A 27,650-nucleotide genomic window follows, 5' to 3' on the forward strand; every position below is an offset into this window, starting at 1 on the left:
TTTGTTGTAACAATCAACATAACCTTAAATTTAAAAATGTTACCTACTCTTTTGCTCTTCGTGATTTAATATCGTGTCGGAAGTTCCTTTTTAGTTTTTTCTGGTTTTCGGCTATATAGCTTTATAATTCTACATTAAAACTTTGTATATTTACTGAACGTAAGTACATTTTAGTAACCCTAAGTCTATTTAATTCAATTCAATAATTTTTTTTGTCACCCAGTATTCTAACTTTAATATTATGAATTGTTATATATTAGCCATGTGGCAATGTTACTCTTCTTCCATTCATCAATATTTCTTTTAATAAATAATATTTTAATAAATAATTGTTAATTGTTTATTTAGAATAAAATGGCCCCAAGAAAAGGAAAAGTACAGAAAGAAGAGCCAGTAGTCCAACTGGGACCACAAATTCAAGAAGGTGAATTGGTTTACGGCGTTGCTCACATTTTTGCTAGCTTCAATGATACATTTGTGCATGTAACAGATTTATCTGGAAGGTAAATATTGTTTTGTTATAAAACTGTCAGCCAAATTAATCAAATAACCATTTATGTTGAAATCAATGTATAAAGTACTTACTACTTGTATATTACTGTAAACACATTGGATACACCTAAAAAACCTTAAGAACTACCAATTTACAACTTATAGGGTACATCATTTTTTTTCAGAGAAACAATTGCTAGAGTTACTGGTGGAATGAAAGTAAAAGCTGACAGAGATGAAGCTTCTCCTTATGCTGCTATGTTGGCTGCCCAAGTATGTTTTAGTTGTTAATCATAATCATTAATCTACATAAAAACTATTAGTTAAATGATACTTCTTCATTATCGAGGGTTGGATTAAAAGGATGTCATCGAACTAATATTATTTTATCTCTCTGACTCAGTTGGAACAGACAAATGGAAATACAATTGTGTTATGTTAGATTTAATATTGGAGTGAATTATCGAACTTGAGTTGAGAACATATTTTTGTATGTCTGCTTTGTTGTAATATTTCTTGTTTTTCTACAATGTATGAGCATTTTTAACTTAACTATTTTGCATACTCATAATTTGCATAATAATTAATATATTTAAAAAATTAGCCAACATAACGAACACATATATTGCTCTTAACTTAAAGTTTAATGATAAGTTTGTTCACTCTTACAATAAAACTAATCACACAAGATGTTTCCTGAACACTAATTTACTATGGTTTTCTGAGTAAAAGAAAAAATAATATTGTGCCGAAATCATACAAAGTGAAATTCATCCCTCGTCATTTTCATCTTTATTTTTCTTTCATCAAAGTTCTTATCTTGTAAACCTTTGTTAGCGTTAAAAAAAAAATTAAAATTTTTGGTCAACCTGTCAAAGTTTTTTTTTAAGCTAATCAATGTATTATTTATTATGTAAAACTCGTTATTGTAGAATCACTTTACATAAATCCTCATTATAATCCATATTTTGTATTGTTGGTGGAATTGATGTGAGTTCTATTATAAGTATTGCTATGTAAAAGTATTAATAGTATCCATTTTCTAAATGATAAATAGTTACTTTGTTCTTATCTAATAATTTCATGTTAATGATTATAACTATACATAGTTGACATTAAAACATAATAAGTAATAAATCAGGTTTATGTTCAAATATTTCCTGATATTGAAGTATTCCCAAATAAAAAATTAACCCTATAATCATAATTCCAAATTCCGTACTAAATTAAAATAGATTTTTCTAAGACATTTGAAATTTGTTCTTCTATTGAAAGTCAATAATGTGAACGGTTTGTCTAGACACCTGACCATACATGAACAGTGCCTTTATTTGAATGTTTTAGGTCAATGCAGTTAGTACTTTCTACATGCTGGGTTAATATGCATAAGTTTATCTTTGAAAAAGAAAATAATAACCTAATCATAGTATAAAAAAACATATGATTCCGTAGTCCGTAGCTTATCATTCTTGAATACTCAGGAAGGCTGATGGCATATTCATTCTATATCTCTGGTGGTCTGACGTCTTGTTCCAGTGCAATTTAAAGTACTAATCACAAATACATTTTTGTGGGAGGGGTTGTTGTAATTTTACTAAATCGTTATCGTAGGTAACTCCAATAATCTGAGAAAAATGTGTTAACTACTTTAAGCACCTAAAATCTATTTTCTTTTTACCTACAGACATTTTTCTAGATTCTCTATTGCTAGTTAATAAAGTATTGATTATGTTTTTAAATAGTTTCAAACCTACATTTTATCTCAAAACCCTCAAGCACTTCGGTTTTCAAACTGTGTTCTAAGGAAACGCCTCAATTAAATCAAATTAAATATTGTTTGTAGCATTGTAATGACCTATGACTAATTAACATCAAAACTTATTTGGTTTTAAAAATTAATTCTTGGTTTTCGGGAAGTATTTTAACAATTAAGGAGATCTTCTATCATTAAAGTTTAGTTGACCCTATTCTATCAATACATTCTAGATAAGTGTTTTACATTATATACGAGGTTACACATAAAATAACTGAATAATGTATGTATATGTTTATTGTATTGTATGTTTATGTATTAAAATAAATAATATTATACTTATATTAATTATGTCATTGAAATAATACATATTATATAACTTTTTTAAGCTTAGATTTTTTAGTAGTATAACAAATTAATATCAATTCAAAAATGATCAATTATTAATCATAATTAAAGTATTGATTTGTATGCAATTCAATGTTAAATAATACTAATCAAAAAATTTGATAACCATGTTTAGCTTACACATATTAACATGTTTGACCAAAAGTACATATTTTAATAAAATTATACAAAATATATATAAACATATATATATTTCAATACTTTTTGTGCAAATAAATCTATGTACTCATAAGATCATAATAGTGCTCATAATCTATCATACGATTTAGATAATAACTCAAAGATATACAGGATAATTCATAATAAATAAATATTGTGATTTTATATATTGTAATAATAATTTATTATTTATTTTAATTTTAGGATGTTGCTGAAAAATGTAAATTATTGGGTATCACAGCTTTGCATATTAAATTGAGGGCTACTGGTGGAAATAAGACAAAAACACCTGGTCCAGGAGCACAATCTGCATTGCGTGCTCTAGCTCGTTCAAGTATGAAAATTGGCAGAATTGAAGATGTAACACCAATTCCCTCAGATTCTACACGTAGGAAGGGTGGTCGCAGAGGTAGACGTTTGTAATTTACCAATTTTCATTTGTATTGCATTTTGTGTATATCGCAAATATTAAATTGGATTTCTCTTTATACAAAGACTTATTTTTTTCTTTAAGACTATTTCCATAAAATGCCTAATATTTCCTTAATTTATTATTATTAGTATATTAATTATGTCAATACAATAAAAATCATAATTTTTGTTTCAATATCCTGTATTATAATTGATACAAGACAATTACAGGTTTGCATGGCTATTTAAGGTTTTAGAGGTCGACAATTGAATATGTTTTGTCAAGAATTTTTAAAAATATTGTTTTGTATTGTCTCATATTTTTTATTATTTATGAAGAAGTGTTTTATAATGGCGTATAAAAAAAACTAATTTTTAAATTAGTTTATTTTTGTTATTATTAATTATTTAAGAAAAAAATATTGAATACTATACAAAATTGTATACTTCAATAAATATTAAATGTGAATCTGTTATGACTGATGGACTCACTATTTTTGTTTTGGTAATATTGTATGTTGTACAGTGTAAGTAAAATATTAATATTAAGTCGGTACTGACAGAAAGATGATAATTTATCTTTAACTAAAGGTAACAAGCCTTGAGGTGTTTTTTTCAAAAATAGTAATACCAACCAAAATAAATTTGGTATAATATGAAGATGTGAAATATGTTAAGCAGTATAGCTGAATTTCATAAACTTGGAAAAATAGGAATATATTAATTGTTTAATTTATAATTATTCAACGGTAAAAGGTAATAGGTACAATCGAAAACAGCGAAAGATTATGTCTCGGAGATCGCATTACAGTCTAATATTAAGATAGTGTGGATAATCAAAATTATTAAAAAGTCAATCAATTATTAAAGGGCCATAGATTTTTGGTTGTCGTTGCATATTAATTTTAATCCATCACATGTATAAATCATTAACACTAAGAAGCAGTATGACAAATTAAATCTTATAATTATATATCTGTGTAATAATGTGTACAATAATAATTTAGATAAAGTATGAGATGAGTTTTTAATAATGTCCAAAATATCTTCAAATTTTTAATCATTCAATATATCTCTTTCTACAGATATTAATAAAAAGCATCTGATCAGTCATTAGATAGTGGAATGCGAAGACAATTTTTGATGATTCCTAATTTGTCAAAATTAACCTGAGACACCGATAAGGTAAGCATATGTCCATGGCAGCATATAAATTAGAATATGTAGGCATATCGCATATGTAAATTAAGCGAGTGAAGTAAATTAAAAACAAATCTAACAATTCTCTTGAGCATGTATAGCTTTTTCATCATGGATAAAACCAATGGTGTTCACATTTAAATATTCTCAACACAAATATTATAATACCAATAGGATAAACTTGAATAAAAAGTATTGCAGTATCTATAGCAAATACTTCAAAAATATCTATATTAATAATAGCCAATAGGGTAATATTTTTATACATTGAAAACGCAAGTGACTGCAAATAATGTTTATATTTGTTGGTACTTGAGAACTTCTTTTACAATATTTTTGTATTGGGAATAGTGTAATGTTGAGTAGTTTTAATTCACAGTCTTTTTAATGACAATAATATAGTAAATTATAATAAAATATAAATACTTTATGTATTGGTTTACGTTACAAGACCTATTGCACAAATTAAAAAATCAAATATTAAAGAAAAAAGACTATTGTTAGACCAGAAAAAAAAATATATCTTTCTTACAAATTCAGAAAAATTACAAATATAATAAGAATTCATCGCATTTCAACAGCTATAACTTTGGTTAAAAACATTTATATAGACCTCAGAACCTACCTATGTCTTAATTCAGTAGAATACAGAAATAAAAATGTATTAAAAAAATTTGAGTTTTCCAAATTTTAAAATGGTCAATTAGGATCGCCTAATATTCACTTTCAGACCACTGTGGGCTGTCGTTGCTATTGTATTCTGTGTTTATTTTTGAATATTTCCAAACGCTCAGTAAATGTGTACTGCAGTACAATCACAGAATAGATATAATCTATTCTGTGTGGTACAATCATGATTCGTATGATTGACATAGAATATTTTAATCACATACCTATCTTAAATTGAACATAATATTATGTTCTATGGTGTTACCTACTAAGTTTAACTAGTATAAGCCCTTGCTTAATTAAAATGAATTTTTTTTTTCAAAACTAGCCCGCTTCCCACTGATGTAGAATAGTAGCACAGTGGCCTAGTCCGGCCCTGTTTAGGACTTAGGTACCTCAGTACCGTCATTTCAGTTTTTATTAGACTCGGGCAATTTTTCACTGCTTTTCCGACTTAAAATTGTGTCACTCAGATTCTCATACCATAGTGCTATAGTGGTTAACAAGGGGGGGGGGGGGCGTGTGGTAAATGTGCCGACTTAAGGTCGATGTAAATACTAGATTGGGGCAAATGTCCCCCCCCCCCCCAAATGACGCCACTGAGGTACCTAACTGCCTATAACCAAGTATAAGTTGTACTAGATAGGTACTACTATAATTCTCTATTATACTTATTCCGATAAATGGTGGCCATACGGCATACGCCCACACTCTATTTGAAATGAACATAGATTTGTCCATAAGACGAAATTAATCTTTCGGAAAATATCCTTGACCCATATATAATTTAGAGATAGGTCGTTTGATTTTAAAAAAATTGTTGAGCTTAGAACATATCTTTTTTTTAGTTTTATGCGATTGGTTCAATTAAGTATTTATACTTATTTTTCTGTCCAAGTAAATAACAAGACCTCTGACATTTTTTTTTGGGGGGGGGGGGGGGGTTATGTTTAAGATTTGTATTAGGGTCTAGGGGACCGGTATCAGGACGGAGCTTATTTTTATTCTTCAAAGTTAATACCAGTTTTGTAAGCCATCGAGCTATCTATTATGCAATAATAATATGCATAATGTATAATATTTAGCTTGTATATAAGTCTATCATGTGATACCTTACTCTCCACGCCTTTATTATTTATTTTAAATTCGTCGGTTTAATGATACCGACACCATTTCTCCACAGCTATGCGCCTATGCAAAATGGGTAATGTTTATGATTATTGACAGCATCCGGACGAAAATTATTCTTTCCGTCATTATGGGATCATTATTCTATTAAACCATTATGGTTCATGATAATATGGCTCGTCGAGTCTCAGGGCCGATGTTATACGCGTTTAATCGGGAATGCAGGACCCATCATATTATTATAGGTAGGTGTTAAGAAATAACGAAATCAAAAATCGTGTTTTTAAACTTTCAAATATTTTCAGCTTCCGACATGACGTTGTCACGGCACTGAGGGGGCGATGACTATAATCTTTTATATCAAACTATTTGCGTCGTATAAACATTTCGAGAAGAATTAATAGAAATATAATGGTGGATCGTCATTTAAACCTCCGAATATTTTACCTAATAAGTTTTTTTTTTGTACTTTAATTTAACAATAAAGACATTTGAGGGTGTATACATGATTAAAAATTAAATTGCATTAAATGTATCTGTTGGTATTTTTGTGAATTTGTCTTGTGCTACGAACGTTAAGTCGTAGATATTTTACAATTGATGCAGTTACCATTATAATATTTAATATTGTCAAACATTTAATTAGGTACCTAATTAAAAATAAACTTTTTCCTATTATTTATGTAAATGACTACTGAGCAGACAATAATCGTACATCGTAACCAGTCACTCTGATCAGTATAAGAGATTACAAAAAAAATATGTATTTAGTAAAACTACTTTTTGGGATAGAAACATTAAGCGATTTAACGACCTAAAATGCCCAATCAATAACTTGATAAAGGATATTCAAATACTTGACAGTTTATATTCAACGTGTATCGACTAATAAGGCGTGAGCCGTGAACAAGTAAAATAAACAAATAAGTCGTCAACAGTCAACACAGGACAGGTCACAACAATTATTTAGCATCGGGTTTTTCGCTATAGCTCATTAGTCAATTATTCTACCACAATGTCATCGGGTCATATTTTGAATTATTTTCTGAGTGTCTGAATAGTGACATGATTAAATAAAGTAGTGACTTCTGAGCAGTGACTACTAGTGGTGGCCGGCGAGTTTCTGAATTATGACTTTGCTTTACTCTATTATTAGTTGCGAGCATTGAGTATTGACATCTGTACTCAGTTGGAGCACAGAATAGACGAATACAACAATAGGCCGGAGTAAATACTATAACAGTATAATGAGCATTGAGCATTGCCCAGGCATATTTTGCCCATTGGACATCCGCACACATTTGAGGTTATGTAGTTTATAACGTACGTTTCCGACGCATAGGTTTCCGTTTCGAAGTTTGTGCAGTTGCAGCTGTGAACGCGCACCCTACATCTATTATTTGTCCTTGACGGAAAAAAAACTAAAAAGATCTGTTGTTGTTCTACTGCCTTCTTTTCAGTTTTCAGTTCGGTAATCGTCGCGATGATTGTTGTCTCAGCCGATTATTTTTTTTTTCGCTCGAAAGTTCATTGGTTTCTGTGAATTATCCATCTGTCGTGCGAGTTTTGAATAATTCAATAAAATTATACTGAAAGTGGTCGGAATTTTGACGATACATTTGAAGCGTATTCACGAACAAATGTGCACGACGATAAACCTGTTATCATTTTACGACGAGCCCAAGTTGTCGGTAAGTCCTTTGCAATTTATATTATTTTCATTTGTCCTTTTAATTTTATTTCTTTTTAAATATCATATCTTTACCCCCAATTTCGTTTTTTACTTTATTTCCGGCTGATCGTCTACTGCCGAGTTAAGGACATTTTAGTGGACCAAGTAAATATTTAGAATTCGTGATAAACCAGCTGATGGTAGGTACCTATTCTACTGTAGGCCTTTAGAATACTCTCACTTTTTTTTGAAGTATTTAAATACTGCCAAATTATATTCACATATCAATAAAAAGTAAATAAATATTGAAAGGTGGATGTAGAGTGAAATTATTGTAAGTTTATCCAGTAACATTGTATATGTAGGTATCAATCTCGGTATAAATGCTAATTTAGGAAAAAATAAAATATTAAAAACTATTCATTAGTACCTACCTACCTATAATTAATGTACTCTGTCTAATCTTAAACCAATTACCTACCTACTCTCATTTAGTTGTAAATAAATAAAATTAAAGTAGGTATGTACCTACATAAACATTAATTTATAAAACTACAAGTTGCATGTATCTATTTTAAAATAATCACAATCCCGTGGCACTTAAATTAAACTAAAATAGTTTAAATAAGATCATTACTTTAAATTCTAATGTAGATTACCTATATTTAAATATCCAATAATAAAAAATAAATAAATACCTTGGCATTCAATAGTAACTCGTAGTTTACAAAATCATAAATTATCTATATGTATTAGGTGCATATTGAATGAATATGAAATGAATTGTTGAAGGCATGAAACTATCAATATGAGAATACTTAATCAGGGAAATTGTCTTGTGTATATGCAAGGCCAAAATAGTTTAATAACTCATTTGTTGTATGGCCATAAAATCTATCTATTTATTACCAATAAAAGTTAATACCAATAAAAGTTAGTACTTATCTAGTTATCTATAGTTGAAAGAGTTTATTTATTAACTTAAAATTATTTTTATTTTATCAGAGTAGCTGCTAAAAAGATCTGACTTAATTTTTTTTTTACTAAGACAATATTTACAATCTGTATACACTTATTAGAATAAGTAATATTTAGGCAGAACGCTTTGGTTAAAAGTGTTCATTGATACTACTTCAAAGATTTCAAATTAAACCTTCGATTTAACCCGAACATTCCGAAACCAAATGTTCCACCTGATCATTAAAGTTCCTTTTTTGTCTCAAAATTTAAGACCGAGATCTTGATGACAAGATTTCTTCCTACAGTTCTTCCCTTAAGATTCTCCAAAATTACCTAACTCTCTTCTGCCCTTGTACAATAGACAATAGTTAAAATTTACATTATCAAACCATCCAAATATCCTTGTTATAAACCTTGATTCTCACTTCCCTGTCATTATCTAACTTAATTTTTACCTGCTCCTTCTCCAATATCTGAATTTTAATCCGACATTATGCTGTGTTTATTTTATCTTTTAAACAGTCTTATAAATTCTACTACCTACCTATATCTTCATACATTTTAATTACTTTTTTATTGTCAATATTTGACTTAACCCTTTTACTGCTACACTTTTTATCTACTGCAACCTGTGTATGCCACGTAAAATACATTATTTTTTTTTTTTAATTTAAATTTTGAGATCTTTATGATCTAATTAATCAAGTTCAAAATAATGCGAGCCAAGGTTTTCTTAAACTTGTATGGTTACCGGCAAATGAGAATATTATAAAATACAGGTACATAATAGTACGTTTGGAACAGTGAAAGGGTTAAGTTCTTAAGTCTAATATCTATTCCTAAACCTTTATATAATTATTGTTTCATGATTTTTAACCACCAGTAGTTTCACTTTATGTAACTAGATTGATAACATGCAACCATATTTTTTTTAATGAAGATTAATATTAAGCCGTATTATGCTTATGCCAGCCCTTATAATATAACCTCCTGACTCTTGCGTACATTAAGTATATTCCTCTACTGTCTATTTCTAATATCACTAATTCAACACAATTAAAAATTTTATTTATTATCACATAATATACTAATACCTATAAATGTATCTCAATAAATAAAAGTTACTTATCATTCTTAACATTTTATAGAAGATAAAATAACTGATTGGTTAACATATTTTTTATAATAGGCATGTAGGTGGTATATCTAATGTTTATAATTGTATGTATTATAAGGGTGCTACTATGTATAAATATATACCTAGGTAAAATCAATTAATTTTTGTGACTTATTCTGCTAATTGTTCAACAAGTTGTTCAATCATTTCATCCTCCTAGGTTATCTAGAAATGTACACAAACACACATTCAATGGTAATCAGCGGCGACGCTACACTGGGACAGGAGTGAGCAAGTGCCCCCCCCCCCCCTTATAATAGTATAATTTAATGTTGACTATTTTAATTTTAAAAACATTTAATTTTGCACATTTAGAAATAAAAATACTCAATAAAGTACTAACTGCACACTTTCTAAAATCTCATACATTAAAAAATAAAAAGTCATATATTGTTATTTACAAATGAAAGAAAATGGAGGAAATTTGTAGTTTTACTGTAGTACATTTGTGATAATAATAATATAGGTAGTAGGTGTGGTAGTAGGTATATTTTTTGATTATTTATTTAAAAATATAGCATATTATACCCAAAACATTTTTAGCAATACATTCCTGAAAATATGGTACACACAAATTAATGAGTGTTCAAGTAACCATAAATAACCACCAGAAAAAAATTGGCTCGATATCTACCCATCCCCCCATTGAAAAATATCTGGTGCCGCCACTGATGGTGATTATCACTACCCACATTAAAAAGGTTTTACCCGGGTTTTACTGTGTTGACATATTGTTCTCAGAGTATCAAAAACAATTAAATTGACAGCTTATACACTTTATATTATACCAAAACATGTAGTTACCTAGGTACCTACCAAATCAATTTACTAACTTGTGTGGAATTTATTAAATCACTAGAACAAACGGCTCGTTAGAGACAGAATATGCCTAAATCTCTGTAATACGATAGAGACAGCAAATTACTGTTTTCAATCCTTTTAAATCAATATTTATAAGTTTATACACCCCAAGTACCTGCCCTATTATATTATTTTAATTTAACTACATAATATGTGTTACACTTAAATTAATATGATTATAATGTAGTTTAATGGTCTTGAAATATTTATAATTTGAAGTATTTTACTTGTAGGGTAACGTTAAATTGTATATATTATAATATCATTAAATAAGTCCTATATTTTCAAAATTAATGTTACACTAAGTTTCAGTACTATTAAATTATATTTATTATAATTTCAGTAATCGTTACACCTAGGTAATTATTAAGTTATTAACTAAGAAGATGATGTATCTATTTAGTATGCTTGTTAAGTTAATAGTAGTCATTAAAATGGCGTACCTAATTTATGTCTCAAAATGATTAAAAATTAAATTGGTAAAAATCCTTAAAAATATATTAAATTTAATTTAAAAAAAAAATTGAATGTCTATAGGCATCAAATTAATTCATTTTTTTTAGGAGTAGTATTGTTCAAACAAAGCCTCTTCTGCTGTCAGTTAAACAGGAAAAAAAAGAATACCTAATTAGTTTTTACCAATATTTACGTTGTTCTTTACATTTCTTATTTATCAATACACGCTAATATCTTTTAATTGTAAATGGTCCTTGTAGTATAATGGGTACATGAAAAATATATGACTTATTTACTTGTTGTATATCGTTCTTTCAAGTCCATTCAAATGTATCTAGATTATCTTTTAAAAACTTCATTTTGCAGGATTCACTCATAATTACAAAAACTATTAACATTTAAAAAAAAATTTTTTTTACATAATTTTGTTATTAAAATAAAAAAATATGTTTTTAATTGATATAATTTTTTAGTGTCTTTCTGGAGTATTTTAATGCTTAAAAAATTTAAATTTAATTTTAATTAAGTACCTTATATTTATTTAAAATTTTGATAAGCAAAATAGTAGACCAGTATTTTCCGGAATACCCTGGCTTCCAGTGTTTCCACTCTACTTTGCTCATATTTAAAATATATATGTATTAGATTTAAAAAAATAGATGTTATAATTCTAATAGTTAAAATATATTAAAAATTAAGATTTTTTGAAATAATGAGTATTTTATGTTAAAAATATCATAGATATTTAGGTAATAGTATATAATATATCTGCCCACATGTGATAACAATTTTATTTGTTTGCTTCTGCTTTTGTGTTGTACTGATACATAATATACATAGGTAAAAATATAAAACTTTTTTATCTTTAGTTGGTTAATTTAAGCTAGGTAATCTTAGTAAAATTGCAAATTGTATCCATTTTTATAAAACATACATAAAAAAAATTACCTAAAAATAAAAGTTTTATTTTTAAGTTATTTAGTGTTTAAAACAAATTTTGAGCTTAGAATAAATTGTTCTAAGACAGTGGTCAACAATTAGTTTCCAAGGGGGTCCAGATGATTTGATAAAAAAAACCAAGATTCAGGTACCTAACCTTTTTTTTTTGCTAGTTATTTTGGGCCACTACACTAATAATATAAAAAAAAATCAGCAATAAAGTAAAATATTTTTGGCGATCCATTTCTTCCACCTCTTTGCGCTCCAGATGCCACTGTCCAGGCCACATATTGCCAATTCCTGTTTCTGCACCTTAATAATAAGTAATGCATTATTTTGTTGCAGGAAATTAATCATATAGATGCGTTGCATAACAAAAAAGTATAGCACTTAACAACAATTTACTATACAGGCCTCAGACATATTCACCATACAAGAAAATGGCTGCTGGGTCACCCCAGGATTTAGATGGTTTTTTACCTCTTTTATCAACTTCTGATATAAGAATGAAAGTAACAGTTGGTGGTAAATTATTTACTTATTTAGAAGAACCTAGTAATTCAGTTGAATGTTCTGATATTGGAATGTTTATTGATGGAGTTGTTCAATGGTTATCAAACAGCAATCCCAAAGTTACTCAATATGGAATTGAAATAATAACACAGTTGATAACTAGGATGAGAACGGATTTTAGACCATACATTTCTACTGTACTACCCCTAGCTGTTGATCGTCTTGGCGATAGTAAGGATTCCATTAAAGTCAAAGCACTTTTTCTTATTATGAAATTAATGGAATGTGATACAATTAGCCCTCAGGCATTATTCGACAAAATATCAGCAAATGCATTCAATCACAAAAATAGTAATGTTAAAGAAGGAGCTATGAAGTTATTATTATCAACTGTTGAAGAATTTGGTGCCAACTGTATCACTATATCAAAAATTGTTCCCATGATTGTAAAACTTTTAAGTGATCCTAATGTCCAAGTAAGACATAAAGCATTTGAAACACTTGTTGATTTGTATAAACATGTAGGAGAAAAATTACGTGTAGATATACAAAAAAAATATACTATTCCTCAAGGTAAAATGACCGACTTGATGAATAAATTTGATGATGCTAAAGCAGCTGGAGATTTATTACCAACTGCTTTTATTGGACTTAGCTTAGCTGATGATGATGAGACTGATCGTGCTTGTATGTCAGCACCTAGACGCATTCCTGGTAGTGTTAAAAGACCTGGTTCGTTTTTTCCTCCAAATTCTGCAACACCCTTACAACGAACAGGTTCTGTACGAAAACCCAATTCAGCGTCTTCTACCTCTTCTCATGCTGGTGCTGTTGATGAAGATACTTTTATTCGATCCTTTGAAGATGTTCCTACTATACAGATTTTTAGTGTACGAGATTTAGATGATACTATGAAAAAATTACACGAGTCTATCCAAGATGGTAATGAACAATGGAATAAACGAGTTGAATCATTGAAAAAAATTAGATCACTTGTATTAACAGGTTCAACAAAATATGAAGAGTTTTTCAATAATTTGAGATATTTAGAACATTCCTTTCAAACATCTGTCAAAGACTTGAGATCTCAGGTTGTCAGAGAAACATGTATTACTATTGCATTTTTATCCCAACGTTTGGGAAATAAATTCAATCACTTTGCTGAATCAATTTTTAGCAATTTAATTGACCTTATACCAAATTCAGCAAAAGTAACCGCTTCATCTGGATTAATTGCTGTAAGGTTTATATTAGAACATACGCATGCTCCTCGAATTATACCCATTCTTGCAAATAGCTTAGGATCTAAGTCAAAAGATATTCGCCGCGCGTGTTGTGAATTTTTTGATCAAATTCTACGAACATGGCCAACTCAAGCATTAGAAAGACACATAACAATACTTCAGGATTCCATTAAAAAAGGTATAGCAGATGCTGATTCAGATGCTCGGGTTTTGTCACGAAAATCTTATTGGGGATTTTGTGAACATTTTCCAGAACAAGGAGAAATATTATTAAATAAGCTAGAACCAGCCTATCGTAAAGTATTACTTACAAATACTGGATCCAATTCATGTTTACCTAAATCTGTAATGGCTGAAAGTACAAGATTACCTTCTCGTCGTCCAATTACTCCACAAAACAACATTTCAATGAGATCAAGCAGTGCCATAGATTTACAAGCTGCTCAAAGAGCAAAAGCTAGAGCTCAATATGCAGCACTTGCTAGACAAAAAGTTAACCCCATGGTGTCTCCTCAATCTGTTACCAAAAAACCTAATGAAGACTTGCATCAATCAGAAAGAATTGGAAGATCAAGAGGAAGGGTATCAATATCTCAACCAACTAGTCGTTCAGGATCACCATCTTCAAGATTTACTTTTGGTCAACCAAAATCAAGAAGAGGCAGTTCTGGTATACCCAGATCTCAAGATACTAGTAGAGAAGCTAGTCCTAACAGGTATAGTTCCCTTGGATCACATACGAGTAGTAGACGGCCTCCTATTTTGCCTACGTCTAGACCAATAATGGCGCAAAAAATATTAATGCAGAGTCGAGAAGCAGAATCCGCCTTGGCTGATGCTCTTGGCAGTACTACTGGTCATAAATCACCAAGAAAAATATTAGGAAGGTCATTGGATGATCATAGTGATGAAAGCGAGACATCGAGCATTTGTTCTGAACGCTCAATTGATTCCCACCGCCGTCCTTCAGATTCATTTTATTGGAATGGATCACAACATCGCTTACATAAAGACATTTGGGAGAATTCTAGTTTAGATATAGACGATATAATATTAAACTGTGAAAGTTCAAGCTGGAATAATCGCAAGGAAGGCTTAGTAAGCTTACAAAGATATTTGCAACAAGGAAATATTTTAAATGAAGTATTATTAAGGAGGCTCACAGATATATTTACCAAAATGTTTATGGATTCTCAAACAAAAGTTATAAGTCTGTTTCTGGATGCACTAAATGAGTTAATTGTTACCCACAGTCAGTATTTAGAGCATTGGTTGTATATACTTTTAGCCAAGTTATTCAATAAAGGAGGCTCTGATATACTCGGTTCTGTGCATTCAAAAATATTAAAAACAATGGAAATTGTAAGATTATCTTTTCCTTGTGATTCTCAGCTAACTGCTGTATTTAAATTTCTTACTGATCCTACACAAACACCTAACGCTAAAATGAAAATATTTGCTATGAGTTATATATCAAAATTAGCTGTTACAACAGATCCAGGATCAGCATTTCCTTCTGCAGCAGATGGAAAAAAAGATTATGCTACTCTAGCATTAACAAAAATGATTGGATGGACTATGGGTAATAATATAAAGCAAGGGCCTGAGTTAAGACGTGCTGCTCAAGAATCCATTCTTGCATTGTACAGTTTAAATGCATCTCAAATCACACTAAGGTTATCCCAGTTACCAGAAGAGTATCAAGAAGCAGTTTCTGGACTAATTAAAAATAGAGTGAGAAGAAGTAGTGTTGATCAATTAATGTCTCCAAAATATCACAATCGACAGTCGCCAACCAATTTTGCTTCACCTCCTTTGCAACATGACAACACTGATAATTTCAATTCAGAAGAAATATACAAGTCACTAAAACAAACTACTGCTGAAATACAAAAGTACAGTTTAGAATGTCATTATACAGGAGAGAGAGATGCTGCTTCTTATGACTCTGGAATAAGTCAAATGTCTGTACGTACTGAAACTGATAATCATAATTTAAATGGTTACAAAAATGGTCATACTACATCAACAGATGGAATTATAAAAATATTAGATGATTTAGATAAAGATTCTCTTCAATTGGATTATAAACAATCAAATTTAAACCGTTTGAAAGAATTAATCAGGGATGGTCCTTCCGATCTTCTAATAAAAAATTTCAAAAAAATTATTAAAGTTGTTCTAAAATTATTGATGGACAATGAATCAATTGTACGAGAACAAGCAATTATTTTGATTACGCATCTTGTTCAAAAGCCAGAAATGGTTGCTTGTTTTTACAATTTCACTGAATTGATTATATTAAAAGTACTAAATATGTGTTGTGATCCATGTAAACCTGTTGTAAAAGTTGCTGAAGAATGTTCTTTTGCCTTAAGTATCTCTTTACAACCAGAAACAGTTGTTAGAGTAATTACGCCATTGATATCGGCAAAAGAATTCCCGGTTAATTTGATGGCAATCAAGATGATGACTAAACTGGTTGATATGTACGGCAGCCCTCCTGTAACTGTTCAAATGAAAGAGATAATGCCTGGTTTGCTACAAGGCTATGATAATCCTGATAGTGCGGTCCGAAAATCAGCAGTCTTTTGTATGGTTTCATTACATAAAGTATTTGGTGAACAGGAATTTGCACCTCATATATCAAGTCTGAATGGCGCCAAGCTCAAACTGTTGAACCTATACATTGAACGTGCTCAACAGTCTTCTCCGACATCGCCAAAAACAACTTCATAAACTAACTATTCATAATATTTATTAACGAACAAAATAATATGAGTCCTATCAAGGTATTCCATTAGAAGTCTTAGAAACTTGTATGTGATATTCAAGTTGCTTCTTTTACCTGACATTGGGATGCTCAATAAAATATTAGTACTTTAGTCATTATTAACTATTGCCTTTTCAAACTCAACCACATAACAACGTTTTACATTTTAATATTTGATATTTTTTAATCACTAACTAGTGTAAAGTTAATTATTGTATCTAAACTACAATTTTAATCTTTTGTCAAACCATCACATCTCCTAATAATTAATTAAGGGATTGTCTATTAACCAAAAATATATAATTATTTTTATCCAGTTGTAAAATAATATTTTGTAACTGTATGAGTTAGTTTTTAATATATTACTATTGGTTGTATTATTACTATTGACTTGTTAAGATACTATTTTAAACCTTTTTTTAGTATAGTTCTTGAACGTCTATTTTTAAATAACTAAAGTACTGATTTCTATTAATTCATTTCTATTAATCTGTTTTGTTTATAATACTTCTTTAAGTTTAAACTTTTTTGTTGTCATATATAGTGTGTTTCTGTTAATGTCAGGCTATCAACAAGTATTATTGCATTAGTTAAATTTTTTATTTAATTATATTTTATCCTTTGTAATATGTGGCTTAAATTATTTATTTAGTCACATAAATAATTTAAAGTATATTATGCCTTTGTAATTCATACATGTTTCGTTTAAATATATTGTGCCACTTTTTTCTTCAGTGATTTTGTTAAAAATGTTGTGATAATTGTAATATTGTAGCTCAGCTATTTTATATTTTCATTTACTCTATGAAAGGTAATTTACAGAACAATATAATAAAACAGTGCATGTGAACTTGTAAATTAAAATTAAAAAATGAGTTTAACTACGTTAACGTTGGGTTAGGAGATATGTTGTCGATAGTTCTCTTCAAAATAATATTTTTTCCCAAATCATGTATATCACTGTATTATTAAATTAAGAGTTAGTCAGGAAATAAAAATGTTATTTCGTTTTTATATGGTTTGTAGTTTAAGTAAATTATAAACAAAATGTTATGAATGTCAAAATTTATTGATTGTGTTAGTGGCACGCTAATTTATTGTGTAAAAATATACTGATGAATTATTATATAAAAAAAAAATTGTCATAAATTTATAATAGATTTTTTACAAAAAAACTTTTTGTTTCTACTTGTGAGTCTGTAGAATAAATGCATTATACTTCCATTATAATTTTTGTGATTTTATTTTTATGGTAACTATTGTTGTAATGTTATTTTAATTTTTGTACAAAAGCCATAATAAAATTAAAACCCAATAAAAAATAATTGTTTTTTCTTTCCTATTTCTATACTTTAGTAGGTACCTATTTCTTTAGCACTATTTTCTCGACTACCAATATTACTTGTACAGTTGTAACACATTTATCAATTGTTATTATTTGTGCTATGAACTGATGAACGTGTATACCTATTATAATATTTGTCAGTTACATCATGATAAAATAACATTTTATCATGAGTTACATCAGTGTTAGTTGAAACCTGTGTGGCTGTGACTGTGAATTGTGCACGCGGTGTGATTCCACGTTAAATGTCTCGGGAGTAGAATCTAGATCATACCGAGGACGAAAAAAGTAAATAATAATCATGACAATAAAAAACTACTGCCGCTGAATACTAATGCTTGCGTGCCCTACAACAATAATAGTACCAAGTACGAACGTACTATAATTTCTAATGTCCGTCTAAAAAGTTTAAACAGGCCTAGAATAGTTTCTCTTGCAATTTATTTTCTCGTAGTTGTGGCCTGTGGGCGTGTAGTGTGTACGCGCCACGTCTCGCCATTCTCCCACCTTTTGCCTATAGAACGTCATGAACCATACGAAACATGAAAATATATTTCAATTAACAGCAATTTGATGAGTATAGATGTCGTCGTGGTTATAAGATGTCAGCCGTACTTACAGAATAATAAATATCATAAATTGTGTGGTACTTATGCAGAGGTATAATGTATAATAACATAGTAGGTATACAGCAGGTACCTGTATAATATTATTAAGTTTTTTCTCGACGAGTATTAAGTGTTTTAAAAGTTGAGCAACTATGGGCTAGGTACTGTTGTTATACCTTCAAAAGTAAAAAAGAACATCAGAACTTTATTGTTTTTTATATCTACTCTGTGATACGTCAATAACGATGGCCTAAATGAAAGAAGAACAGCATAGATAGTCTTGCAATTAAATATTGATGCCATAAATGTCATTTCTAAACTTCTCTAATAGTCTAATCTTTATTGTCATAATATGTCGTGTGAATGCGAACCTACCCAGTTCTGACGGTAACAGTTTAAGTTATAAATGTATGCTTGTAAATTGTAATATTTAATTTTGAAATCAATAAATTATTTTATCAACTTAAACAGTTTTATGAGAGTTTTTTAGTATTTACACAGAATAAATTATGAATTATTAATAAATTAATTTATCTGTGGTATTTAGCTCATTAAAATACTATACAATTGTTTAGGGTATTTTGCGTGTTCTTTACTAAAATAAAAAAAAGAAATAGATATCCGTGATCGCTGATCATGGTTTAAGGTTGAATAAAATATAAACCATAGGTAGTCCATAGTTGTTAACCCTTTAAGACTTAAGTTCACCCTTTAACAATAGAAGACACTACACCCGCATGTGTTGTCTGCGTCCTACAAATGTAAAACATGGCAAATTGTACGATCGGGGCTCAGCAGATCACGTTTAACTCAGTTAGTTTAAAATAAGAGTGAATTGAATCTTAGAAAATTTAATATCTCAAATCACAAAACAATAGGCATTGCTAAATCGTGGTACCGATTGATCTAGTCAAGCGATAAGAATTCTAAAAACAGATTTGAATTTATCGATAAGTATACTTGAGATCGATTTCCTCATATTTCTAATTTTAGATTCTGAGTGGAACGATAAATGTATTGATTTTACAATGATGTGTTTTTATTTTGTGTCTGTCATCACGGTTTGGAGCAGTAAAACTGCTTAGATTTTTCTTCAACAGTATCTTGTTTGATGGGAAAGTGAATCTAGTTGGTGCATTCGGGAGGTTAAAATTTAAAATTTCCAATAGTCTTCAAAAGCGCCGGGAAAAACAAACAGGACATTTTTACGCAAAATCGGTTTTCCACAAAATTGATTTTGGTTTTTGGTGTAACTCTAAAACAAATGAACGTATACACATGCAATTTTAACTGGTCATTTATATTAGCATTTTCTATACACCATAAAATTTTCAAAATATTTTAATTTGTTTTGTACTAATTAGGAACATTTTCAGTTTTCAATTTTAAGTCTTTTTTTCTAAGGATGTCAATAAAACTTTATTTGTTGGGTAAAAAAGTTTGAAAATTTAATACAAGGTTTCTACTATATTGTTACAATAAAATTGGATAAATATTAAAAATCCTTAGTCACAGTTTTTTTTTTTTATAAGCATTTAAAGTTCAAAAATTGACAAAATATGGAAAAATCACGAAAATTATCATATTATTTTAAGTTAAGAGGATGTCAGCGCACTATTGTTTTCTCTCTCTGACCCACGCGCAACATAGACAAAACGCATTTGCGCAGAATCATTTTTTCTATGTTTTTAAGTAATTTCAGAGCAAAACCACTCATTACAAAAAAGATAGAGAATAATATTTTAGAGGGAATGACATATCGATTTTATATTTTATTGTTATTTGACTTTGTATTTGATTTTCGAAATAAACAAAAAAATGTTGTACATTTAAATTATGTTCAAATTGTTTTGAAACAATATTTAGAGAAATCGATATGTCATTCCTTCAAAGATATTATTCTCTATCTTTTTTGTAATGAGTGATTTTACTCTAAGATTACTTAAAAACATAGAAAAAACGATTCTGCGCAAATGCATTTTGTCTATGCTGCGCGTGGGCTAGAGAGAGAAAACAAATAGTGCGCTGACATCTTCTTAAGAATTCATAAAAATTTTTCTTTTTAAATCCAAGATTTAAAAATGTAATACAAGATTATCTACTATTATCAAAAAAAAAAAAAATGTCTAAGAATGTCAAATTAAATTTTTACTAGCGTTTGAAGTTAATATTTTCACAATATTGGATAATCACTCGATTTCTCATGTAGCGGTTTTGTTGTAATTAAAAAACGTATGACTGTACATGGACTATACATGGACATTTTACTGAATGTTTATATTTTCATTTGCTATACACCATAACATTTTAAAAAATATTTTGATTTTTTTTGCGCTGCTTATGGACATTGTCAGTTTTCAATTTTTTTTTTCCTATAAATATCAATAACATTTTATTTGTTGGGTAAAAAAGCGTGACAATTTAATGCAAGGCTCCTGATATATTTTTACAATAGCAGTTGAAAAATATTAAAAATACATAGGCACAATTTTTTTTAATAAGTATTTAAAGTTCGAATTTTGACAAAATGTATCAAATTTAAATTTTAATAATTGTTTTGTTGTTAAAAATGTATAAAATGTTCAAATTTTATAGCTAAGGATTGTAAATTTAAAACAAGGTTCCACGTAAATAGGTTATATATAAATTACTTTATTCACAAAAATATCATCAACTATATTAGTAATACCATAGACTGACTGACCGTTTTCGCTCAGAATCGTTTTTCTTATACAATGATATTATATCATTGAATTCAAATTTAACACCATCCATTGCAGTGACCCACTTGTAACCTACTGTACAGCAGAGCGACATCCACTTACCCACCTTTTTTGATTTTAATTTCTCCAAAACCGTAAATATTCTATTTTCTTTTTAGCACGATTTTTACGTTATGAGTTAAAATTAGGTGGATAAAATAAAAAATGTGGGAAAGTCCAAAGTCGTCCTCTAGTAGACTGTAGACATGACGACAAACTCAAATCTGTTTTTAGAATTCTTATCGCTTCACTAAATCAATCGGTACGTTGGAACGAGAACACGTCAAAATTCCTACGTTCCGCGTGTGTTAGACGAAGACAAGAAAATCACTGCTTTCAATCCCCACCATGTTGTAGTCATAGATTATATTATCTATACTATATTTTGTGGCCTGGCCGCCTGGGTATACTTAATCAATATCAATATTTACGTGTTTACGTGTGCTTACTGCTGATAACCTATAATTCTATAAAGCTAAAAATTGCATTACTGCTGCAGTCTGCTTTCTGAAAAGTCGACAGGCTACTTGTCATTTGCCAGTGCTCGCTACTCAGTCTCAGTGAGAGTCTTTTAGACGGTCAATGGTCAGTACGTTTTAGTTGATAAAAGCTTATAAGAATGTCGCTGGCGGCCATTGAGGTAGATGAATTCGAGTTATTGAACGCGAAGAATTCATGGATATCCAAATCCTCTCTGAAAGATATCAACAAAGTTGAATGCCAACCAGTGTGAGTTTAATTGTCATTTATCGTTTTACTACCCAATATTTACTGGTAAATTAGATTGTTTGAAAAAAGGGTTAAACTCTATTATTGCCCAGTATTTGCTGACTGATACCAACTTTATAGGTACCCTATGGTAATAGTTCTTAACATTTTCAGAATCACATCCGAACGCTTATAATTGTATACGATTTTTGTTGATCACAGTCGTAAATTAAAACAGTTAATATATTTTATATATTATTTAAAATTACATAATTTATTTAGGTATGACAGTTTAAATATCAGTTTATCACTCAATAGAAAACAAAATAATTGTAGTCTACAAGTATAAAGACAAAATGTTTTTATTTAATCACTGATTTTCAAATTTAGGAGGAATAGTTTCTCTATGTTTATGGAACATCAATAATATGCTCCATGGAACACCGGTTAATAAACACTGGCCTATGGTATTGAATATGTTAAAAATGTTAAAATACTAAAAATAATAAAAAGGTATTACTCTTAAATTACCTAATAATGTTAATTAGGACCTACCTGTTGACTTTTTGACTAATTGATATTATGTTAGTTTATATGTAATGACGTGTATACATTTAATTACCAGAAAAATGACCTGACAACCAGACTCAAAAAAAAAAAACCTTATAATAATAGTAATAGTAACAGTTAAATTTGTTAAAGGATCGGTCAAACAGAGAGCGGGCTGCCATGGTCTACGGGTACGCTGACCGCGGCGGGCAGCGGTCGGTTGTATTATTTGACAGTGCTCGCGCGGGCAGACCGCTTTCTGTTTGACTGATCCTTAAGCTATGTATTTAATTGTTTTTTGGTAAAAATATATTTCATACATCTACTTATTGAATTACCTACCTAAATTTAATACCAAATTGATAAATAAAAATTTGATTGAAATTCTTTCGAGTAGAAAAAATATATTTTTTTCTCTTGACCCAATATATTATATTATATTTCTAGAACATTGTGCAAAATATTCTATGTTTATTATTAGTTTTATACTAACTTGTCAACTAATGTCTATTAATTTTTGTTGGAATAATTTCAAATTGCAATGTCATTACCTAACAAGGTACCTTACTAATGTTCATTATTTTTATGTATTTATATTTTTATATTTTTTCTATAGATTACCTGTTAAAGGCGAAAAAAATATCCTTGTAACTTCAGCACTACCATATGTCAACAATGTTCCACATCTTGGTAATATAATTGGATGTGTTTTATCAGCCGATGTTTTTGCAAGGTACATTTTATAATGATATGATCTCATCAAACATATTATAATATTTTAAAATTAAAATGTATTGTTTTAATGTTTTTAGTGTGAACAATTAATAATATAATATGAACTATATATAAAATAAATTAAGTTCTATACATACATTTTCCAATAGCCTAAATCTCATAATGTTTTTTCTATACTTATATAGCAATTACTAATTCACAATAAAGTTAAATTAACAATAGTTTATTTTTTTAATTAATAGATATTGTAGATTGCGTGGTTGGAATACATTATACATTAGTGGTACTGATGAATATGGTACTGCAACAGAAACAAAAGCATTGGAAGAAAAGTTAACACCGCAACAAATCTGTGACAAGTTTTTCAAAATTCATAATGAAATATATGAGTGGTTCAACATTAGTTTTGATCATTTTGGAAGAACTACATCACATAAACAAACAGAGTAAAAGTTATAACTATATAGTCTGAATTTGTATGTAATTTATTTAAATTACAATAGTTCTAAAAAAATTGGTTTATATTTTATTTAGAATTGTTCAAGAAATATTTAAGGAAGTACACAGTAACGGCTATACCAGTACCGCATCTATGGAACAACTGTTATGTGAGAATTGTGATCGGTAAGTAATTTATTAAAATATATTTCTTAAGTCATATATGCAGGCAGTCTTAACTTTTAATACCATTATCTTGACATTATTATTTTTTTCCCTCAGATTTTTAGCTGATCGATTTGTTGAAGGAACATGTCCTTTATGTAATTATGAAGATGCGAGAGGTGATCAGTGTGATGGTTGTGGTCATTTAATAAATGCTACTGAACTTATAAAACCTAGGTGCAAAGTTTGTCAAAAAACGCCAGTTGTACGTAGTTCACAGCAACTATTTTTGAATTTGCCCAAAGTTGAAGCTAAACTTAATGATTGGGTTGATAAATCTGGTGACAATTGGTCTTATAATGCAAAAGTGATAACTAAATCTTGGTTGAAAGATGGTTTGAAAGAGAGATGCATCACTAGGGATTTGAAATGGGGAATTCCTGTGCCACTCGAAGACTTCAAGTCAAAAGTATGATGTTAATTTCAATATTTTATTTTTATGTGATTAGCAAAATATTTCTAACAACTAAGTTTATAGGTGTTTTATGTTTGGTTTGATGCGCCAATTGGCTACATGAGTATGAGTGCTGCTTACACACCAGACTGGCGAAAGTGGTGGCAACCAGAAGACGATACAAAAGTAACATACTACCAATTCATGGCAAAAGATAATGTGCCTTTTCATTCGGTTATGTTTCCAGCATGCCTTTTTGCTACTGAACGAAACTATATAATGGTCAACCATATAATGGCAACAGGTTTGTGGTTTTAAAAATGTTAGGCTTAATCAGTATTTATGTATATTTAATGTTATAGAATACTTAAACTATGAAGATGGTAAATTTTCCAAATCCCGTGGTGTTGGAGTATTTGGGAATGATGCTCAAGATACAGGGTTGCCTGCTGATGTTTTCAGATTTTACTTATTGTTTGTACGTCCTGAATCTCAAGATAGTTCATTTAGCTGGGCTGATCTAGCTACTAAAAATAATTCTGAATTGTTGAACAATTTAGGAAACTTTTGTAATAGGTGATTAAAGTATACATTGTTGCACACATAATTATATATATATATTGTTTATAAAAATAATATGCCGTCTTCTATAATTATTAATTACTAATTTATAAAAACAAATATTTCAGAGCTTTATCGTTCTTAGAAAAGTTTTTTGATTGTGTTATTCCTGAAATTCAATTAGGAAACGATGAACTTACTTTATTGGCATTAGTAACACGTGACCTCAAAGAATACACAATTATGTTGGACAAGGCTAAACTTAGAGACGGTTTACGACTAATACTTTCGATTTCTCGCCATGGTAACCAATACATGCAGTTCCAAAAACCATGGGTGTTGATAAAAGGATCAAGTGAAGAAAAGTAATAATACAAATAAAATAAAAGTAGTATTTATTTTACACAACTAACATTCTTGTGTAATATATAATATTTTAGAATCAGAGCCGGTACAGTTATAGGATTGAGTTGTAATTTAGCATGTTTACTAGCCATCATGTTACAACCTTATATGCCACAAACTGTTAATATAATTGGAAAACAGTTGAACATTGATATTTCTTCATTTTTATTAAACAACTTTGTATCAGTTTTCTTGCCACCTGGCCATAAAATTGGAAAAGTATAATTCAATAGTTTGATGCTTATAAACACGGAACACTAATTTAGTTTTTATTTAAAACAGCCAGCTCCATTATTTGAAAAAATTGATCTATCAGTTGTCAATCAATTAAAAAGCCGCTTTGCTGGCAAACAGAAATCAGAGGAAAAAGAATTAGCTGTGGCTTCTGGGTTGGATCTTAAACAAATTATAAGTGTACAACAAATGGAAGAAGCTATTTCTAAACAAGTAAGTAAATTAATTTTATCAAATTTTAAGTCATCTACTTTTCATATTGTTTTTAAATCGATAAAAAAAAAAAATATTTCGTAAATTATATTATACTCATTTAATGATAGGGGGATACGGTGCGACAATTAAAGCAAAGTGGAGCTCAAAAAAGTGAATGGGAACCATATGTCAAAGCATTATTGGAGATGAAGAAAAGCTTAGAACAAATGAAATTAGAATCCAATCCAATATCTATAGATTGCTTAGAAGAAGAAATTTCCAAACAGGTAATTGCTAGCAACTTAGGCTTAATCAATATGCGTTCTACCTTCAAACAATAATCCAAAAAGTATAAAACTAATGAATATTGTGTAGATTAACTATAACAACCATTATGATTACATATTTATTGTTAATGCTAATAATTTGAAAAATTAATCATGCATGTTAGTTTTAATTGTGTCATGTTATTACAATAATTTTATATACGATTTATCACAGAAGTATTAAATATGCATATAAATGAAAAAAAATTTCATACAGTCAATGCAATCAGTTTCAATATCTTCAGTATATTTAAACAACCCACATTTTTTTTAGAGTGCATGTTAATATTTATGTTATCTGTTTTGTTACCTTATTTACTAAATTTGAATGATTTATTACCAGGGCGATAAAGTACGAAAACTAAAGGAAGCAAAAGTTGAAAAAAGTGAATTACAGCCTGAAATTGATTTGCTGATACAATTGAAATCTAAATTGTCCATATCAAAAGGTATACCAGTTGAAAACGGACAAAAAAAGAAACAAAAACCAATTAAAAAATAAACTTGACTATAATTTTCATTGTGTTGAATTTTTGTTCCTTAATGTTATGAGATAAGATAACAATAAAGTAAACAGTTTTTTAGTCCTGCAACTTCAGTTCAAATTTTTCCAATTAAAAATGCAATTAAATTTAATTCCTTTTACTTAATATTCCTCTTTAAAATACATTTTTTTTATCCTACTTTTGTTATAATTAATTGTATTCATTAATTTACAATTTTAAGATCTGTAAAATATATCATATCAAATAAAGATTTCTGATATGCAATAATGAATGTTATTTATAAATCAGCCAGTTAATACACATTTAATATATTATTATGTTTGTATGTGCTAAATAAATACCATTAGTTAGGTTAGGTATCAATTATGATAATATTAATAAATAGTATTGAAACTACTCAAACTCAAGTCCGAACACTGGAAGTCAAGTCATAATACAGTCATAGGCGTGTGGATATTTAAAGTTCTGGCTTTGGATCCCATGAACAATTTGAACCATATACCTATTATACTTGTGTGCACTTACGCTGACTCTACATCTTCTTTATATATATATATTTTTTTTTAATGTATTCTATAACTGTTTGTGTAACATTTGAACAACAGGACAGTTTTCAATAAAAGTTGTATTAATAGATTCCATGAAAAATAATATTTTTTAATTTTTATTTGTGTTCATTTAAATGATTTGCAATTAGGTAATAGAGATATGGCAAAAACATTTTTTTTACAAATTTAAACACGCGGAATATTTATTAATATTTTTTTTTTTTTATTGATCTTAAGCTTCGGCAACTATGGCCATTAGCTGTAGTGGTTTGTTTGTGGGTTGTTAGTGTCGGTAG

The 27,650-nt window shown here is 29.1% G+C and overlaps 2 protein-coding genes across 2 annotated transcripts; both read left to right on the forward strand.

Moving 5' to 3' along the window:
• Nucleotides 1-3,306, forward strand: LOC132943745 (small ribosomal subunit protein uS11A). Its single transcript, XM_061012829.1, has 4 exons — nt 1-159; nt 349-503; nt 678-765; nt 3,017-3,306. The coding sequence occupies exons 2-4, from the start codon at nt 355-357 to the stop codon at nt 3,233-3,235; spliced, it is 456 nt and encodes a 151-aa protein (XP_060868812.1). The 5' UTR covers nt 1-159; nt 349-354; the 3' UTR covers nt 3,236-3,306.
• Nucleotides 3,307-7,616: 4,310 nt separating this feature from the next.
• LOC132942754 (CLIP-associating protein 1-like) lies at nt 7,617-26,820 on the forward strand. The gene is made up of 14 exons (XM_061011394.1): nt 7,617-7,911; nt 12,631-16,778; nt 22,141-22,259; nt 23,404-23,520; nt 23,765-23,968; nt 24,057-24,146; nt 24,243-24,594; nt 24,664-24,883; nt 24,942-25,155; nt 25,269-25,505; nt 25,581-25,764; nt 25,828-25,992; nt 26,103-26,261; nt 26,644-26,820. The coding sequence occupies exons 2-14, from the start codon at nt 12,726-12,728 to the stop codon at nt 26,800-26,802; spliced, it is 6,273 nt and encodes a 2,090-aa protein (XP_060867377.1). The 5' UTR covers nt 7,617-7,911; nt 12,631-12,725; the 3' UTR covers nt 26,803-26,820.
• The last annotated feature ends 830 nt before the right edge of the window (nt 26,821-27,650 follow it).

The sequence above is a fragment of the Metopolophium dirhodum genome, chromosome 4 (genome assembly GCF_019925205.1).
Source record: "Metopolophium dirhodum isolate CAU chromosome 4, ASM1992520v1, whole genome shotgun sequence".
Classification (NCBI taxonomy): Eukaryota; Metazoa; Arthropoda; class Insecta; order Hemiptera; family Aphididae; genus Metopolophium; species Metopolophium dirhodum.

Coding starts and splice junctions, on each gene's coding strand:
- LOC132943745 (XM_061012829.1), top strand. CDS start 355: ATGGCCCCAAGAAAAGGAAAAGTACAGAAAGAAGAGCCAGTAGTCCAA. Junction 504..677: donor GTAACAGATTTATCTGGAAG/GTAAATATTGTT, acceptor ATTTTTTTTCAG/AGAAACAATTGCTAGAGTTA. Junction 766..3,016: donor CTGCTATGTTGGCTGCCCAA/GTATGTTTTAGT, acceptor TTTTAATTTTAG/GATGTTGCTGAAAAATGTAA.
- LOC132942754 (XM_061011394.1), top strand. CDS start 12,726: ATGGCTGCTGGGTCACCCCAGGATTTAGATGGTTTTTTACCTCTTTTA. Junction 23,521..23,764: donor TCAGCCGATGTTTTTGCAAG/GTACATTTTATA, acceptor TTTAATTAATAG/ATATTGTAGATTGCGTGGTT. Junction 25,993..26,102: donor AAGAAGCTATTTCTAAACAA/GTAAGTAAATTA, acceptor ATTTAATGATAG/GGGGATACGGTGCGACAATT.